Source organism: Panthera tigris, chromosome B2, assembly GCF_018350195.1.
Source record: "Panthera tigris isolate Pti1 chromosome B2, P.tigris_Pti1_mat1.1, whole genome shotgun sequence".
Taxonomy (NCBI): Eukaryota; Metazoa; Chordata; class Mammalia; order Carnivora; family Felidae; genus Panthera; species Panthera tigris.
In genome coordinates, this window is record NC_056664.1 from 3,773,730 (window position 1) to 3,791,098 (window position 17,369).

The window sequence follows — 17,369 nt, forward strand, 5'->3', positions numbered from 1 at the left end:
CTCGTGCTATGCTGCCGAAGGTGTTGGGGTTACTACAAAAAGAAAACCAAAAATATTTATAATGCTTTCATGGCAAAAAAATCTCCAGATATAAAAAATCAATATCCCTCTGCTGCCAGTTGCGGTAGGAAGTGTATGCAAAATGAAATAAAATTTCTGAATTGTCTTGATTTTAGCTCTCATTTCCATAAGAGAAAGTTCCTGGTCATTCGGAGATTATACAGTGAAAAAAAGTGATGTAGTTTCAGGCAGCCGGATAAACCCGAAATGCATATACGACTTAATTACCAGTAGGTACATATGAAATGTGACCTGAGTCATAATTTGTGATCTTTCTCCAATAAAATAAAAATTCATTAAAAGCAATTTGATATCAAGTACTACTATTTTTTCTTACATTGTGGAACCTTATACCTGACTTCTGGCCCATTGTAACCACTCAATAAATTTATTTCTACTTAGGAACATTGTATATGAAAATTACACAAACTCTACCATTTAAAAAAAAAAATGTTTATTTGTTTTTGAGAGAGACAGAGTGCGAGCAGGGGAGGGGCAGAGAGGGAGACACAGAATCCAAAGCAGACTCCAGGCTCTGAGCTGTTGGCACGCAGCGTAATGTGGGGCTTTGAACTCATGGACCGAACGATCACGACTGGAGCCGAAGTTGGACACCGACTTCGGTTAACCGACTGAGCCACCCAGGTGCCCCTAATGTTTTATTTCTATAGTCAGGACTGTAGTAAACAGTCATCTGTTTGTGCAATAATTTTTTTAAATTCCAATTTAACTAAAAAGTTTTCTGAGGGTTTGTTCAGGCGAAGGACCATTCTACATATTCTGGTGGATTTAATGACATAAAAAGATGTTTTCTGTGCCCACTGGGTCCTCATATCCTGATGACCAACATCCGGTGAGACAGAACACAGATTAAAAAACTCACTGTGCTAGAATTTCAAAGGAAGTAGGAAACCACACTCTAATATGAATGCCTTGATCCAACATTACACATATAAAACAGTCCAGTCATTTTAGTTATGGATAGCTAAGTGCTTTTCCATATGGATCCAGAGTTCCCTATTCCCAAATCCCCAAGTCTCAATGTCTGAAAGAGTTGCAAGAACAAAAATTTCTTCTATAAAACCTCTAGGACTTTTTACGATGGCTGCCTTGTCTGTGCACTTTATGTATAGCTTTGTCAATGTTAAGTATACCACCCCAGTAGTCCCCTTCCTTAGTGGCCCTTGAGGTGAAACAGTCCATTAAAAGTTTTTGGGTTTTTTTGATAGAAGCTTCTCAATTCTGCAGTTAAGGATACCTTTTCCTATCTCAAACTCAAATTTGCCGAAGCGTTTAAATACATGAGATGAAATCCTTCCAAGTAGTGTGTGTATCCCAATTAGTAAACATCCTTCTACATTTCCAAATAACTCCCTGAATGGTTTTAGAACAGAATTCCTGATTTCCCTTCTATTCAGTTACCGGTTTAGAAATTGAGGAACCTGTTATTTTCATGGAAAAGGAACATCTGTTTAATAATAGCATCAAACCATTTTCTCATAGGCATTGAACAGAATAATTTAAGAAAACTCTCCAGCTTCCAAAGGATTGTCATGTTTTACTGATAAATATGAGGTAGTCTCATAAGATTTAAATCGAGAGTAAGATAGAGAATTTAGGAAAACCAAAAGTGCCTTTTTGAATGGCAGTTAAAGGCTCAGTCAATAGACCATGCAACTCGATTTTTTCGTTGTAAATTTGAGCCCCAATTTAGGTGTCGAAATTCCTTAAAACCTTAAAAAAAAAAAAAAAAAAGCGTCAGTTGAAAGGATCCTCATTCCTGCGTTCATTTCTAGAGGTACTTTCTGAGACCCACCCAAACCGCTCTTGGTTGTTTAGTCTGGTAGATATACCGGGAAGGATAGACGGCAAGTTCTCAGGAAACACTACCGTCTTACTTTTTTGTGCTCCAGCTAATAACCCAAGCCTTGGCTCCCCTTAAGAGGCTTAGGGGGAGATCTTTGATCACCTTTCATAAAGGTCTGGCGGTTGCTAGTGAGTTGGGTCCCCAAATTCTGCTCAGCTAAGTGCCGACCAAGGGTTCTGGGGCCTTGGGATTCTCTTAAGTTCAACACGGTGAACCCTGGGAGAAACAGATAACCAGCAGCCTTGAAGGCTCAGCCCAGGCCCCCAAAGACACAACGGGCCACCCCTTGAATAGCGCCAAGTAACGTTGCAAAAGTCAAAGAGCCTGTAGGATGAAGAGGCAAGGGAACGGTCACGATACCAGAAAGGTGCAAGAGACCATACTCGAAGTTCAGAATAAAACCCATAAATCCTAGAGCCAGAACGAAACCTGTCAGACCTATGCAACATACGGAGAAATAGGGGTTTGAAAGTAAAACCATGTTAACTAAACACACTAGGAAAACTTCAAGAGACCAAAGGCTTGAGAGCTTAATTTAAGACAGCCCTAAATGTCTTTCAGGCCTGCTACAAGTTTGAGCTCGGTTAGCAACGGAACTTACTTGTTTAAGTGTCACGGCATCTGTTATAGATCAAAGTGGTTGGCTCTGAAAAGAGCCTTTGGGTTCAAAGTTGGCACAGAATCCGGAAATCAAGTTTACGCCCGCTCCCCGCGGATGCGGCGCGCCAGCTGGATGTCCTTGGGCATGATGGTGACGCGCTTGGCGTGGATGGCGCACAGGTTGGTGTCCTCGAAGAGCCCCACCAGGTAGGCCTCGCACGCCTCCTGCAGCGCCATCACGGCCGAGCTCTGGAAGCGCAGGTCGGTCTTGAAGTCCTGCGCGATCTCGCGCACCAGCCGCTGGAACGGCAGCTTGCGGATCAGCAGCTCGGTGGACTTCTGGTAGCGGCGGATCTCGCGCAGGGCCACCGTGCCGGGCCGGTAGCGGTGCGGCTTCTTGACGCCGCCGGTGGCCGGCGCGCTCTTGCGGGCCGCCTTGGTGGCCAGCTGCTTGCGCGGGGCCTTACCGCCCGTTGACTTGCGCGCCGTCTGCTTCGTGCGAGCCATGGCCTAACTGCAAAGTCAGGAAACCAGGGTAACAGCTCGCCCCTGCATTTATACAGGGGCAGAATCACTCTGATTGGATTGTGGGCAATCCCGGTGAGTCAACTGGAGCTCCATTCCGGAAGTGCTCCCTGAGATTTAGCATTGGTTTAATCTGTTCCGTGCTAGTTTCTGATTGGTTAATTTCAATTAACCGACTTGTTCCCGTCCCCCTTGGGAGAAAAAAATCACTAAGCTATTTGTTTCCCTCGTGATGCTTGGCACACAACAAATAGGACCGACAAACGCCACAATTCTCGTAAATAATTCTGTTGAATTTTTCTTCTGTTTGTCTATACAAAGTACGGTGTTCTTGAAGCAAGACAGTACTTGAGAATTTCTCTTTAAAAAATCCGCCATTTTCTGCATAGTTATCTCTTTTTCATCCGGAAGGTATTTCCTGTCCTATTTGAAAATCCCACTGTATAATATCTCATGAGTTCCACTTCATTTTATTGACAGCAAATATCTAGTTCACTCTAGTATGGTCTAGGACATAATGTTAACACATAAGGAATTTTATATTTCAGGATTCGCACGTTAAAATTCCAATGTTTTGGAGCCCCTCGTTCTTTTTAATACCGTATTTGACTCAAACTGGTGAGTGGACTCTGATGTTTGGTTTTAATGAATTTAAAATGTCAGTCGGGGTCTAATGGGGTGAGCATTGAGGAAAACGTTTGCAATGCTGAAACTTGAAAAAGATGGCGGTGATCGAGAGTCTTTTGCAACATATCTTAATGATAATAGTCTAGCATATCATGATTCTTGTCAGAAGAGACCCGAGGTGTCCTGGATAATTTATGACAAACCCAAAGGAGCAGTAGTTAGGACTGTACTGGGCTATATAATAGAATTTCCTTCCCTCGTTTGCGCGTGCCAGTTCGAAATTTCTACTTTCATAATTTAAAATAAGGTTTTATTGAGAGGTTTTCTTTTTTCTTTTTGGTTTGATTTTTGGTGAATGCACTTTGAGCAATAAAGCGGCATTGTAAATTAACCTATTGGATTCTCTGGAAGAGTTAGTTTTTTAGTCCAATAAAAAAGCAGGTTTGCAACGCTGCTTTTACATGCTATTAATCTATTGGTCAGTTTTGGTCCAATCAAAATTCAGACTTTTGGACCCTCATTTGCATATACGTGATATAAATACTCGGGATTTTTTTCCCCCCTCACCCTTTTCCGTGTTGGTCACAAGTTTTCTGCTTTTGGTATTGTTTATCATGCCTGAGCCCGCGAAGTCCGCCCCGGCCCCGAAGAAGGGCTCGAAGAAGGCGGTGACCAAGGCGCAGAAGAAGGACGGCAAGAAGCGCAAGCGCAGCCGCAAGGAGAGCTACTCGGTGTACGTGTACAAGGTGCTGAAGCAGGTGCACCCCGACACCGGCATCTCGTCCAAGGCCATGGGCATCATGAACTCGTTCGTGAACGACATCTTCGAGCGCATCGCGGGCGAGGCGTCGCGCCTGGCGCATTACAACAAGCGCTCGACCATCACGTCCCGGGAGATCCAGACGGCCGTGCGCCTGCTGCTGCCCGGGGAGCTGGCCAAGCACGCCGTGTCCGAGGGCACCAAGGCCGTCACCAAGTACACCAGCTCCAAGTAGACTCGCCAAGTAAGCGCCCTCTTCCCCAACCCCAAAGGCTCTTTTCAGAGCCACTCACTTTTGCATATAAAGAGTTGTCATAGCAAGGTTCCTCAACTGGCTTTAAAAGCATGTTTTGTCTTTTTACAGACCTGTTTCCATAAGATGTGAGAACTGTTATAGTATGAGATGTTTACTGGAACTTATGTTAATCTCTAGAGCCACATAGATTATGTGAAATGTGTATAGTAGGATTTGGCTAAAGCCCTGAAAGAATAGTTTTTGTGTGGTTTCTTTAAATTTTTACTTGGTTCATTGTTCAATCATTAGACTTTACAATAATTTCACACTGGGTGGCTGTAACTTACAGTTGTCTGTACTTAAGTACATGTACTTTGGTTATTTGTTTTCATTACAATTTTCACATTATAACAACATAATTATATGTATTTCACAAAGGCCAACTCGTGCAATGAGAAATTATTTTGCACAGGACACCAAACTCTGAATGTCATTCATCCCATAATAGATCTTAATTAGGCATGGGTATTATTGAACTGCAGAATTTAATCATAGCATCTATTGTAGACCGTTTCGACAATTCTTCAAATGTACATTAAAATGAATTTATCATCCATTTTATTTTGCCTGTATGTTATTGATGTAATCAACTGCACAGCATGTTGAGTCATTTTCCTAAACCCTAATTTTGATCCACTTTTACATGGTTTTTCTTTTCTTGCCTTTGGTGTATCGTTCTGTATTCATTTAGACAGAGAAAAACTAAAATGAAACAAAAATAAGAAAAGATCTAGGTATGCAGGGATCACAGAAGATATGGATGAAAATCAGTGGGTTTCATGTGTTAATTATGGAAAAGTAGACGGTTTGTTTTTGTGCTGCCGAAAGTAAAATGAGTTAGATGTATTGGTGTTGAGCACGTCATTGTTTATAGGCTTGGTATTAGGGAAGCCTGCAAAGCATGACCTATGTGGGAGATACGTGTGAAGCGTTAGACAGTTGTCAAAGGGAATATTCCCATTATAGGTTTGTTCTCCTCCCCCCCCCCTTTTTTTCCTTTTTAAAATGTATGTCTTCCATTAAATAATGATTGCAGTTTCAGTTCATGTTATGGTATCTTAGATGGAACACTGATTGAAGACGCTACGTGTGTTAGCTAACTGTGTTAGCTGTTGCTGCACAACAATTCATTTGAATTTACTATCTTAAAACAATACACATGTACAATGTGAGTTTCTGTGGGTGTGGGCAGAGTTTAGGTGAGTCCTAGATCAGGATGCTATTGAGATGTTACCTCGGATAGAGGTCTCTTGGATGCTTGCGTGGGGAAATATCATCTTCCAACTCATTGCTTACCTGAATTTGTTTCTTTGTGCTTGTAGGGCTGAGGAATTCATTTTCTTTCTTGCTGGCTGTTGGCTTGAATGGTTGCAGGCTTTTGGTTTTCGGCCTCCCTCACTTTCTAAAGAGCCCCTGGGTTTCTTGGCATTTGTGCATGCTGCCATGGATACTTGGTCCGTCAAAGCCAGCATGCTAAAGTCAAGGAGGATAGATATTACACAACATACACGTCAGTTAACAATAATCATATACAGAAAAATTACATCCAGTCACCTTTGTAGTACTCTGTGGGTTGGAAATAAGTCACAAGTCATGTCCACACCCAAGGGGGCTAGATCACAAGGGTGAGCACTAGGAGGGGGAATCCTGGCGGACACCCTACGAGGCCATCACAGGACCCATCAAGAAAAATCAAGGCTAAGAACCCAAAGAAAGTTCACTAACATAGCGGTTTTCCTCCTTTCCCCTGTCCCTTCATTACTCTAGTTCAATTTGCCTGGAGGCAGGAATTGATGCTAAGAGGTAAAGACAAAGGCTACAAATACCTTGAAGTGCTTTTAATTAGGCTACTGCCAGTGACTTTCTCTTGAAGTGAAGACAGAGAAGACAATTTGCCTGGTTATTATTTTGGAGACCTCCTCCCCCTTTCCTCTGTAAGTATGGACACATCAGAAAACACTGCAGGTGGTTGAGCCCTAGCACGGGTCTAGGTGTCTGTGTAGCTCCCTTTCTGGCTTTAAAGGAGGCACCAGCGGGTTTGTGAGAGGACTTAACATTGCTGCTTTTATTATAGAATATCAGGGAATAGACGTGGCAAGGTTAAGACAACCCCCCAAATCATTGTGGCTTAAATACATTTTATTGGTAATCATTTTACATAATCCAAATATGAGGGAGAAAAAGGGCGAACAAGTCCCCACGTGCCACCTAGGAGGCTTGCTTATAGGTGGCTGCAGTCTACAGCTCAGTCTAAGCTTCTCACATCAAACCCTTCCCCCTAGTTACCACGTAGTAGCTGGGCATTCTCACGTTGCTTTTCCTTGAACAGAGTAGGCTAATGGTTTTTCCTCCAGTTCATATTCAAGCTTTATTTCCAGATAGCAACTGGATTTGAAAAATGTACAATCTCATGTTTGGGACATGTCTATAAATGGATTGCAACTTAAAGTGTGGGCACGTCTCAAAAATAGAAAAACCCATAGACAAGGTCTGTGACCATAAACCTTAAAGGCTGCCTTGATGTTTAATGCCCCCGGACAAGGAGTAAACATGGTTAAATTATATGGAAGTCATGGAACTCAGATCGCAAAATACATGCAGTAACCTCAGTTCCCACGAAAAGGAAATAAACAGCGTCGCTAGCTCCTTCTAGTGCATGGATAGGTGGCCCTGAAAAGGGCCTTTAGGGTTGGCAAAGAATTCACTTCTCGTACGCAAAGTCTTAGCCCCCGAAGCCGTAGAGGGTGCGGCCCTGGCGCTTGAGCGCATACACCACGTCCATGGCCGTGACCGTCTTGCGCTTGGCGTGCTCCGTGTAGGTGACGGCGTCCCGGATCACGTTCTCCAGGAACACCTTGAGCACCCCGCGGGTCTCCTCGTAGATGAGGCCGGAGATGCGCTTCACGCCGCCGCGCCGGGCCAGCCGCCGGATGGCGGGCTTGGTGATGCCCTGGATGTTGTCGCGCAGCACCTTGCGGTGGCGCTTGGCGCCCCCCTTGCCCAGGCCCTTCCCGCCTTTGCCGCGGCCAGACATGACCTCCTGTCAGTAAAACAGAGCAGCGAAGTTAGGTTACACAGCGACGAAATCCTCATTTATAACCCTGTGGCGGACCTTATTGAGAACAGGGCCGGAGGGGTCGGGGGCGGGGCCTGGGGCGGGGCAGCGAGTTTATCCCCGCCCACAAGTGCGCGAGGCCGCGCGTAGCCGGGGAGACGCAAGAAGGCTCTGTTTAAGGGCCTGTAAGGAAACGTCTCAGGCCAATCAAGGGACCTAAGTAATGGCAGCTGTCAAGCTAACAGCTGCTTCTCCGGGCTGAACTGTGAGGACCCTTGCACACCTCGGGCAAGTCGCAGTCGAAATTCGGCATTGGTTTGAATTCTAGTCGCATGTCTGAAATGTATTGGAGTGTTTCCCTTCTGTCCTCCCATTCAAGCAGTTTTGTCCACTTTACATCGAGGTCAAGTAGTGACGTTGGCAGGATGGTCTTAGGGAGCGAGAAAAGAACTGCAGTCCGCAGCGTGACACGCACACGAGTGTGACGGGTGGGGGCTTTTCACGGGGAGGCCTGTCCCCTTGCTTGCGGCCTGCACTCCCTGCACTTCACCTTCTGAGGCCCACGTCCTGCTTTGTGGCTTGTGTTCTCTCATTTTCACTGTAGGTTCTTCCTCCGCAGGATGGAAATGTTAATCACAAAGATGGTTTGGCAGTCAAAGGGTAAATGTCAGGTCCAGTGTGAGACACAGGGACGGCCACTTGGCCTGAGAAAATTCTGTCTTCCTGCCCCAAGGCTTGCCTTCCTTCTCGATATTCTTAATTTTTTTTAACTTTTTTTTTTTTTTTTTACTTTTGAAAGACAGAGAGACGCAGATCATGAGCAGGGGTGGGCAGAGCGAGGGGGAGACAGAATCCCAAGCAGGCTCTAAGCTCCAAGCTGTCAGCACAGAGTCCAAGCGGGGCTGGAACTCACGGACCCTGCGATCATGATCTGAGCCGAAGTCAGTCTCTGAACTGACTGAGCCACCCAGTCGCCCCTCCATATTCTTAAATCCCTCAATCTGGTATTTTGTAATCTGGATTTATGTTCAGGTTTTGTTTTTGTTTTTGCTTTTTTTTTTTTTTTTTTTTTTTTCTTCCTAATGACCTCTATATCTATGTATGGGCAAATCTTTGCTTTTCGAGGTCAGTGCTACCCTTACATGGTTACATTTAAATTTATATACTTTCCGATTTAACCACCAGCTTCCATCACCACCTTCACACCCCAAACACAATTCCTTTTAAGAAAGCATTGTCTGATAAAGTGCTCTGGACCCTCTTTTGAGCATTCGGAATGTGTCTAATGCTGTGAGGGACTGAATTTTTAATATTAAATCATTTAAATTGAAGAGCTATTACTCTGTTCAGTTATTGGAAAATTTGGCGTATGTTTGAACAACGTGGACATGTGAACTCAATTTGCCAACAGTAAAGTTTATGGTGTTGAAATGCAAATCAAGTTATTTCCAATCAAAATTTAGTAGCAGATTGAATGAAATATACACCCAGTTTAGAGGATTTAGGATGAAAAAAGGAATCGAAATATTGCGTTATTCATGTTTTTACATTGATTGAAACAAATATATCTGGAGATTTAGGATTACATAGAATATATTATTAAAATGATTGCATCTTCACTTTTTATTTTTTTTATTAAAAAAATTTTTTTTAACATTTATTTATTTTTGAGACAGAGAGAGACAGAGCATGAACGGGGGAGGGGCAGAGAGAGAGGGAGACACAGAATCTGAAACAGGCTCCAGGCTCTGAGCTGGCAGCACAGAGCCCGACGCGGGGCTCGAACTCAGGACCGCGAGATCATGACCTGAGCCGAAGTCGGCCGCTCAACCGACTGAGCCACCCAGGCGCCCCTCCACTTTTTAAAATGTGGTTAGTGGAAAATTTAAGATAACGAATGTGGCTTCCATTATTTTCTATAGGCAGCGCTGCTCCAGGATTCTTCCTTGCCCCTCTCTGCTTCTTGATTTTTCACCCAACCTTGCCATCCTGCGCTTTGAAATATGGTGGAAATTCAATGTAAGGTTGACTCTTGAATAACAGGGGTTTGAACTGCATGGATCCACTTAGAGGCACACTGTTTTTCAGTAAACACAATAAAGCACTGCGAATGTATTATCGCTTCCTTATGATTTTCTTTCTTTTTTTATAGGTATAATTTTATTTATTTATTTATTTATTTATTTAATTTAATTTAATTTTATTTTGAAATTTACATCCAAGTTAGTTAGCATACAGTGCAACAATGATTTCAGTACATTCCGGTGACTCAGCCCCTCTGTACAACACCCAGTGCTCATTCCAACAAGTGTCTTCCTTGATGCCCTTTACCCATGTAGCCCATCCCCCCTCCACAACCCCTCCAGCAATCCTCTGTTTGTTCTGTATATTTAAGAGTTTCTTATATTTTGTCCTCTTCCCTGTTTTTATATTATTTTTGCTTCCCTTCCCTTATGCTCATCTGTTTTGTATCTTAAACTCCTCAGATGCGCGAAGTCGTATGAGACCTGTCTTTCTCCGACTAATTTCGTTGAGCATAATGCCCTCCAGTTCCATCCATGTACTTGCAAATACTATTTTCTTAATAGCATTTTTCTTTTCTCTAGCTTACCTTATTATAAGAATACAGTATCTAATACAATATACAAAGTATGCGGTTATCAACTGTTCATGTTGTCCGTAAGGCTACTGGTCAGCTGTAGGCTGTTAGTCGTTAAGTTCTGGGGAATCAAAAGTTTTATCCAGATTTTCAACTATGCAAGGGGTCAGCACCCCTAACCTTGTTCAAGGGCCATCTATGTTTCTAAGAAATACATTTGCCCAGAGACTGGCCCCAAACTCAAATGAAGCATTGTAAAAAAATAAAATAAATAAAATCATGTTAGGGAGCGAACACAGGCTTGCCAAAGAAAACATTACCCATCAAAGCAAGAAAAGAGGGGTAACTCGAAAAATTGTCAACCTTAGAATTCTTTAAGGGCGGGCTGATGGAGACTTCCTGAAGTTCTATGCTAATATTTTTTTTCCCAAAAGTATACTTTTTTGAGAGAGAGAACATCCAAAAACGTTTGCTAATGCAGTTATAGTTCAGAAGAGCTTAAGCTTCTGTACAAGAGAATGTAGAACCTGGTATCTTTTTTTTTTTTTTTTTTTTTTTTAAGATGCAAAGTAATCACTGTGGAAATGTAAAAGCATCTCATGAAAACGAAAGCCCGAGAATGGTTTACTGTTTCTGGAACCCAAGACCAAGAGAGACAGATAAGAAAATCAGGTGAATCAGTTTGGAGTCTAGAAACAATAAAAGGTTACAGTGTCTACTATGTATTTGATTAATGAGTACAAAGTCAAGGAGTCACATCATGCAGTTTCATAGAAATTTATCTTGCAGGTCCTATGTTTTTATTTCTTTCCAGGAAGGATTCACAGTATGTGACACTTTATCTGAGGCTTGGAAATAGGGAACAAAAGGATGGGCCATGATGTTTAGTATCATAAAAGGTGAAAGACTACACAAGAATTGCAGGACCATGGACTTTGATCATCTCACTATTTACTATTGATTGAATGTATCAAATTCAGCAGGGGTTTATTTGGTAGAGCTGTAAATATTTTCTGTCTGGTGGAACAGCTCCAACTCCAAAGATTTATGGCTTCTTGGACATTATTAATTTTGTTTTAACCTCATTCAATAATCCTATTCCAATATTTCTGTGTTGAGTTGTTTATAAATACCCTAATTTCTTAAATATTCTTTGAACCTTTCAGAGCATTTTACCCTTTTCAGTCATTGATGATTTAAGTACTCTCTGTGTCACATGTTTATTTTATATTTTTTGAATCACAATTTCACATTTGTGAAACAAGCTAAACACGTGATGTCATGTGGCTCTGACTTGGAGATAAACAGGATGTCACAGACCTGCTGGTCCTTTCTACTTCTTTAGGCCTGGGAAATTCAACACTAGTCCCTCAGTGTCATGGTAAATCCTTGGTAAGCAGGGAGGTGGAAAGCGCAAATGAGAAGGCACATTCATCATCAGGCATGAGGTCACTGAGGACAAGGGAAAGACTCTGGTCACAGACCAGAACAGATCTGAAACCTATTAAGAAATATCCAAATCTCTAATTAAGGTAAAGGGATAGACTGTATTTCTTTACATTGTCTCATATGAGCGTAGTTTAAAATTTTTTTTTTTTCAACGTTTATTTTATTTTTGGGACAGAGAGAGACAGATCATGAACGGGGGAGGGACAGAGAGAGAGGGAGACACAGAATCGGAAACAGGCTCCAGGCTCCGAGCCATCAGCCCAGAGCCCGACGCGGGGCTCGAACTCACGGACCATGAGATCGTGACCTGGCTGAAGTCGGACGCTTAACCGACTGCGCCACCCAGGTGCCCCTCATATGAGTGTAGTTTAAAAGGCCTGCCAGTGTTTTTTTTTTTTTGTTTTTTTTTTTAAATTTATTTCAAGGGTATGTTCTTCTGTTAGACTGCTTATTAGGGTTCAGTATCTTTGAAAAATCTATGAATTTAGATAACTTGTAGGATGTTGATAATTTCAGTGATTTTTGTCGGTTGGAGATGAAAATTATGTCATTAGAAAAGATCATCTAAAGGTTGTAATTGTGCTGTAGAATAATAACACTTTTTGGATCTAAATTTGCTCTTTTGGTTTTATTCCAGTCCTCATTCTTTTGTAAAGGAGGTGAGTTTTTCCTCTATCCATCTTGGTTCTTGGCTGGGGCCCGTTTTACAAAGCACCGATTAGCAGGATAAAAACAATGAGAAGTTTATTAACGTGTTTATTTCGCATGCACATGGGAGAAACCCAGGCAAGAACCCTTGGAAGAGGTACCTTAGCACTGCAGCTTACACAGCGTCTTCAACAAAGAATGTGTGGAGAAATGACTGGACAAGGGAAGGCAGTTTTAGGCCTTGAAGGACCGAAAACCATGGCAAGGTAGGTATATGGGAGGAAGCTAACAGTAAGGTTTGTCTGCGGCTTCCTCTGGTCCCTCTCTGGGCTTTTAAGAGTCTCCAGTATAGAATGTATATCCTGTCTTAAGGCGGAAAAGGGGAAGGGCCCACATTGGTGCTAATGACACATCGGTGTCATTGCTGCTTAACTGCCTTTAGCCCCCAATTTTATGTCAAAGAGGAATATTGTGGGGAGACTGTCCTAGTTTCCTTCACTTTCTTGAACTATTGCTGATCTTGATAACGTCCTATATTGCTTTGAACTAGGTTCATCTTCCTGATGTTCCCTTACTGATGGTTATATATCAGAATAATTCACAATGAGACAGCTTATTATTTTGAACTTGACACTTCGATAACTTATAATGTAATGGCATGAAGACCAATTTCTCCACCTCACAAGGAATCATGTTTGTATTTACTTTTTAGTCTGCTGGGGCCGATCCAGTGGGCTGGAGATCCATTAAAAAGAAATAACGCATTTCACTTGATTCACCTAGACTTTGACTCTGCTGAGGATGGAAATCGTAAACGTTGCTCTTTTCTTTCAACCCCAAAAGGATATAAAAGGCTGCATGTAAAGAGGGAAATCTCCTCAACAATAGTATCCCTTTTGATCTTTAATACCTACAAGCCATTCTGTGCCCTCATCAAACGGCTGCAGTTTGAAAGACTAAGTAACGGAATGTTACACATTACACAGAATTACTATGAATCCAAAGCCGATTCTTTGTTATAAAAACCGGCGGATCCATCTAATACAGTTTCAGAGTATTCTTGAAAAAGAGAAACTTACTTTCACCAAGGGAGCAATCGGAAAGAAAGTGTTACAACAGTTTTTGACAAAGTAGGGGGCTCTGAAAAGAGCCTTTTTCAAAGTCCGGAGGGAACAGCCTTGGGGAATTACGCCCGCTCCCCGCGGATGCGGCGCGCCAGCTGGATGTCCTTGGGCATGATGGTGACGCGCTTGGCGTGGATGGCGCACAGGTTGGTGTCCTCGAAGAGCCCCACCAGGTAGGCCTCGCACGCCTCCTGCAGCGCCATCACGGCCGAGCTCTGGAAGCGCAGGTCGGTCTTGAAGTCCTGCGCGATCTCGCGCACCAGCCGCTGGAACGGCAGCTTGCGGATCAGCAGCTCGGTGGACTTCTGGTAGCGGCGGATCTCGCGCAGGGCCACCGTGCCGGGCCGGTAGCGGTGCGGCTTCTTGACGCCGCCGGTGGCCGGCGCGCTCTTGCGGGCCGCCTTGGTGGCCAGCTGCTTGCGCGGGGCCTTGCCGCCCGTCGACTTGCGCGCCGTCTGCTTCGTGCGAGCCATGACAATTACACAGAAAAGGAGACTGGAGAGTAGCGAGGAGCCGTTTCTGACCCTATTTATAGGAGAGATCAGTGTGGTCCGCAGGTCCCGCGCTGTGATCTAATTGGTTCTCAGGTTGCCTTTCCGAGAAATGATTGGATTTCCAGTAAGATTTGAATATAGAATCAAAATTTATTCCAGTTTATATTTATTCTTAATGCACTTTAAATTGAGTTCATAAAACCGAGGTTTCATTTCGTGTGTTTCAGCGGACTTCATTCATTTCCTTTTTGTGTGAAAAGACGGAAACGCACAACTTTTTGCAGCGGGAATTCAGGCCGCCCCAGAATTCGAAAAGCCCGCCCTGAAATGTGATTGGTCAGGTATGTCTCCTTTGTTCTCTCATTTCTTTCCTGCGTGTTTGACTTTGTGGCCGCAACTTTGACCATGACCAGAGTGTGTATAGAATTACGTACATGTGTACACACTGCGCTTTTAAACAATCTCAACATACAGATAATGCTCTCGATGACTATCGTTGTTATATACGTAACCTACACCCCGAAGTTACGACCTCAGAGAATTGCCACTTGGTTTACGGCGAATGGCTTGTGCATTTGTAATTGGCGGGAGCATTTTATGTAATGTTTCATAAACCTCCAGGCATTAGACATATAATATCTTAAACTCATCTGACCATTGTGTGGGAGTACCGGGAGGAGTTGTACAGTTTTCACAATAGGAAATTTCGAAATAGGCTACCTTAAGGTTAGCAAGTAAGGAAACAAACGTCTCAGGAGTTCTGTAGTATTTCAGCACTTCCCAGAAAAGATGGGTGGCTCTTAGAAGAGCCTTTGATTTTCGGGATCGGGAGAGCAGGCAGATTCCGTAAACGTTTCACTTGCCCTTGGCCTTGTGGTGGCTCTCGGTCTTCTTGGGCAGCAGCACGGCCTGGATGTTGGGCAGGACGCCGCCCTGCGCGATGGTGACGCGGCCCAGCAGCTTGTTGAGCTCCTCGTCGTTGCGGATGGCCAGCTGCAGGTGGCGCGGGATGATGCGCGTCTTCTTGTTGTCGCGGGCCGCGTTGCCCGCCAGCTCCAGGATCTCGGCCGTCAGGTACTCCAGCACGGCCGCCAGGTACACCGGCGCGCCGGCCCCGACCCTCTCCGAGTAGTTGCCTTTGCGGAGCAGGCGGTGCACGCGGCCCACCGGGAACTGCAGCCCGGCCCGCGACGAGCGCGTCTTGGCCTTGGCGCGAGCCTTGCCGCCCTGCTTGCCGCGTCCAGACATAGCGAGTGGTATCCGCGAAAGAAAGTCCGCAGGAAAAGCAAAAGAGAAATGTCCTGGAAGCAGCAAAAAGATGCCAGTTATACTGGTGGATGGAAGTGTAAAACGCGAGCCGGGATTGGTTAAAAAGATCACCGTTCGCTATCCAACCAATAAGAAGGAAGATATGACACAACCAAGTTTACATATTCACGTCACCAAAGACATTATCAAATCAGATCGGGGTATTTCTGCATACCTTATTTGCATAGATGCCCTATAAAAGAGGAGACTCTGCTTAAAGACAGACATTTTAGGATTTGTTTTTTTTAATCCGTCTACTGAGTTGTTAGTAGTTGAGATGCCAGAGCCCGCGAAGTCCGCTCCCGCCCCGAAGAAGGGCTCGAAGAAGGCGGTGACCAAGGCGCAGAAGAAGGACGGCAAGAAGCGCAAGCGCAGCCGCAAGGAGAGCTACTCGGTGTACGTGTACAAGGTGCTGAAGCAGGTGCACCCCGACACCGGCATCTCGTCCAAGGCCATGGGCATCATGAACTCGTTCGTGAACGACATCTTCGAGCGCATCGCGGGCGAGGCGTCGCGCCTGGCGCATTACAACAAGCGCTCGACCATCACGTCCCGGGAGATCCAGACGGCCGTGCGCCTGCTGCTGCCCGGGGAGCTGGCCAAGCACGCCGTGTCCGAGGGCACCAAGGCCGTCACCAAGTACACCAGCTCCAAGTAGACTCGCCAAGTAAGCGCCCTCTTCCCCAACCCCAAAGGCTCTTTTCAGAGCCACTTCAATTCTCATCTAAAGAGTTGTCACGTTAAGGATTTCTCTAATAGCACATAGTCCCAGTTTTGTCACTGCGTTTTCTTAGACACTCTTTAAAGTACAAACATGACTTGTTCCTCTGTGCTTGGTAAAGCATGTCCTTTACTCAAGAATTTCTCTACACTTTTCCTACCTTACATGATATGGCACCTGGAAATTTACATATATGTAATTTGCAGTTGGGTCTTAAAGGTTTTGGAGACAGCGAGGGAGATGTGAAAAGAAAGTTCCCTTTTCCTCAAACCCTAGCAGTTTACTTACTCTGGCAACAGCAATGCCACCACCCCGTCCACCCTCTCTGGCTTCTACACTCCCAGAATCATTTCCACACTTGTGTCCCACCCACCCACCCCCTTCTTCCCTCACCCCCCCTCCCCCATTCGTTCTCACGCTGAATTCCACCTTGCCTGTTCTCCAACCTTACAATTTTTGACAACTTGTTTCCTGTGTGCCTTAAGCCCTCTATGTGGCTACTGTTTCCTTCACTTGTCTCTGGGAATACCTTAGTTTCAGCTTTTGAGTATTCCGCGACGTGTGTAACTTTTAAGTTCTGTTTGTAAAAATCCAGAAAATTGAAAACTTTTCCTGAATGATGCATGGCCCTCAGCCTCCATTGATTTAAAGGGCCATTACTCCTTTACATTGGAAAGCATTTGGGTAGTGCACTTCCTCTCTCCATTGGCACTTTGGTAATCATACAAGATACCCTTCTTGCTTTCAAGGGATTGCCGGTCTCAGGTTTATCAGCATCATTTCTTCCAGGCAGGGAAAGTATTCATTCCGGGATACAGAAGTGAATTGAATTTGAGGTCAGCTGACAGTCGTAGGGATGTGGGATTTCTTTTCCTAGGCCAACCAAGGCTTTCTCTTTTGGCTGACTCGTACACTTAAGGAAAGCTGAACAAAGAAGGCACCAAGGAAGGAGATGAGATATGGAGCCTAGTGCTGGAGAGAGGAGATAATCTATGTTAAGGTCCTTAATAAAAGTGGTGAGAAATGTATTCGATGCGAAGTGTCTGAATTCTCTCTAGACATCTTTGAGTCAGAAGACATTGGTTGGCATGTTCTGCCATGTAAATGAACTTTGGTTCTCACACCCACTGTGTCTTACTTTATAAAATGAGCACGTCACTACATAATAAATGACTAAAACAAACCATTCGACGGACACTTTTGTAAAAATGAATGCAATTACGATAAAAACTCGCCT

The 17,369-nt window shown here is 44.2% G+C and overlaps 6 protein-coding genes across 6 annotated transcripts; 2 read left to right on the forward strand and 4 right to left on the reverse strand.

The window, feature by feature from the left end:
- Positions 1–2,229: 2,229 nt before the first annotated feature.
- Positions 2,230–3,049, reverse strand: LOC122238517 (histone H3.1). Its single transcript, XM_042985536.1, has one exon. It carries the CDS (start codon positions 3,032–3,034, stop codon positions 2,624–2,626), a length of 411 nt encoding a protein of 136 aa, XP_042841470.1. The 5' UTR covers positions 3,035–3,049; the 3' UTR covers positions 2,230–2,623.
- Positions 3,050–4,245: 1,196 nt separating this feature from the next.
- LOC102952001 (histone H2B type 1-C/E/F/G/I) lies at positions 4,246–5,290 on the forward strand. Its single transcript, XM_015540585.2, has one exon. It carries the CDS (start codon positions 4,294–4,296, stop codon positions 4,672–4,674), a length of 381 nt encoding a protein of 126 aa, XP_015396071.1. The 5' UTR covers positions 4,246–4,293; the 3' UTR covers positions 4,675–5,290.
- Positions 5,291–6,079: 789 nt separating this feature from the next.
- On the reverse strand, positions 6,080–7,799 carry LOC122238521 (histone H4). Its single transcript, XM_042985559.1, has one exon. It carries the CDS (start codon positions 7,766–7,768, stop codon positions 7,457–7,459), a length of 312 nt encoding a protein of 103 aa, XP_042841493.1. The 5' UTR covers positions 7,769–7,799; the 3' UTR covers positions 6,080–7,456.
- A 5,872-nt stretch (positions 7,800–13,671) lies between these two features.
- Positions 13,672–14,833, reverse strand: LOC122238518 (histone H3.1). Its single transcript, XM_042985537.1, has one exon. It carries the CDS (start codon positions 14,080–14,082, stop codon positions 13,672–13,674), a length of 411 nt encoding a protein of 136 aa, XP_042841471.1. The 5' UTR covers positions 14,083–14,833.
- A 49-nt stretch (positions 14,834–14,882) lies between these two features.
- Positions 14,883–15,412, reverse strand: LOC102967543 (histone H2A type 1-B). The gene has a single exon (XM_007074492.3). The coding sequence runs from the start codon at positions 15,349–15,351 to the stop codon at positions 14,959–14,961; it is 393 nt and encodes a 130-aa protein (XP_007074554.2). The 5' UTR covers positions 15,352–15,412; the 3' UTR covers positions 14,883–14,958.
- Positions 15,413–15,662: 250 nt separating this feature from the next.
- On the forward strand, positions 15,663–16,120 carry LOC102951437 (histone H2B type 1-C/E/F/G/I). Its single transcript, XM_007074448.3, has one exon. The coding sequence runs from the start codon at positions 15,689–15,691 to the stop codon at positions 16,067–16,069; it is 381 nt and encodes a 126-aa protein (XP_007074510.1). The 5' UTR covers positions 15,663–15,688; the 3' UTR covers positions 16,070–16,120.
- Positions 16,121–17,369: the final 1,249 nt, after the last annotated feature.

Bases quoted from the DNA above. Each gene is read 5' to 3' on its own strand.
- LOC122238517 (XM_042985536.1), bottom strand. From the start codon at position 3,034: ATGGCTCGCACGAAGCAGACGGCGCGCAAGTCAACGGGCGGTAAGGCC.
- LOC102952001 (XM_015540585.2), top strand. From the start codon at position 4,294: ATGCCTGAGCCCGCGAAGTCCGCCCCGGCCCCGAAGAAGGGCTCGAAG.
- LOC122238521 (XM_042985559.1), bottom strand. From the start codon at position 7,768: ATGTCTGGCCGCGGCAAAGGCGGGAAGGGCCTGGGCAAGGGGGGCGCC.
- LOC122238518 (XM_042985537.1), bottom strand. From the start codon at position 14,082: ATGGCTCGCACGAAGCAGACGGCGCGCAAGTCGACGGGCGGCAAGGCC.
- LOC102967543 (XM_007074492.3), bottom strand. From the start codon at position 15,351: ATGTCTGGACGCGGCAAGCAGGGCGGCAAGGCTCGCGCCAAGGCCAAG.
- LOC102951437 (XM_007074448.3), top strand. From the start codon at position 15,689: ATGCCAGAGCCCGCGAAGTCCGCTCCCGCCCCGAAGAAGGGCTCGAAG.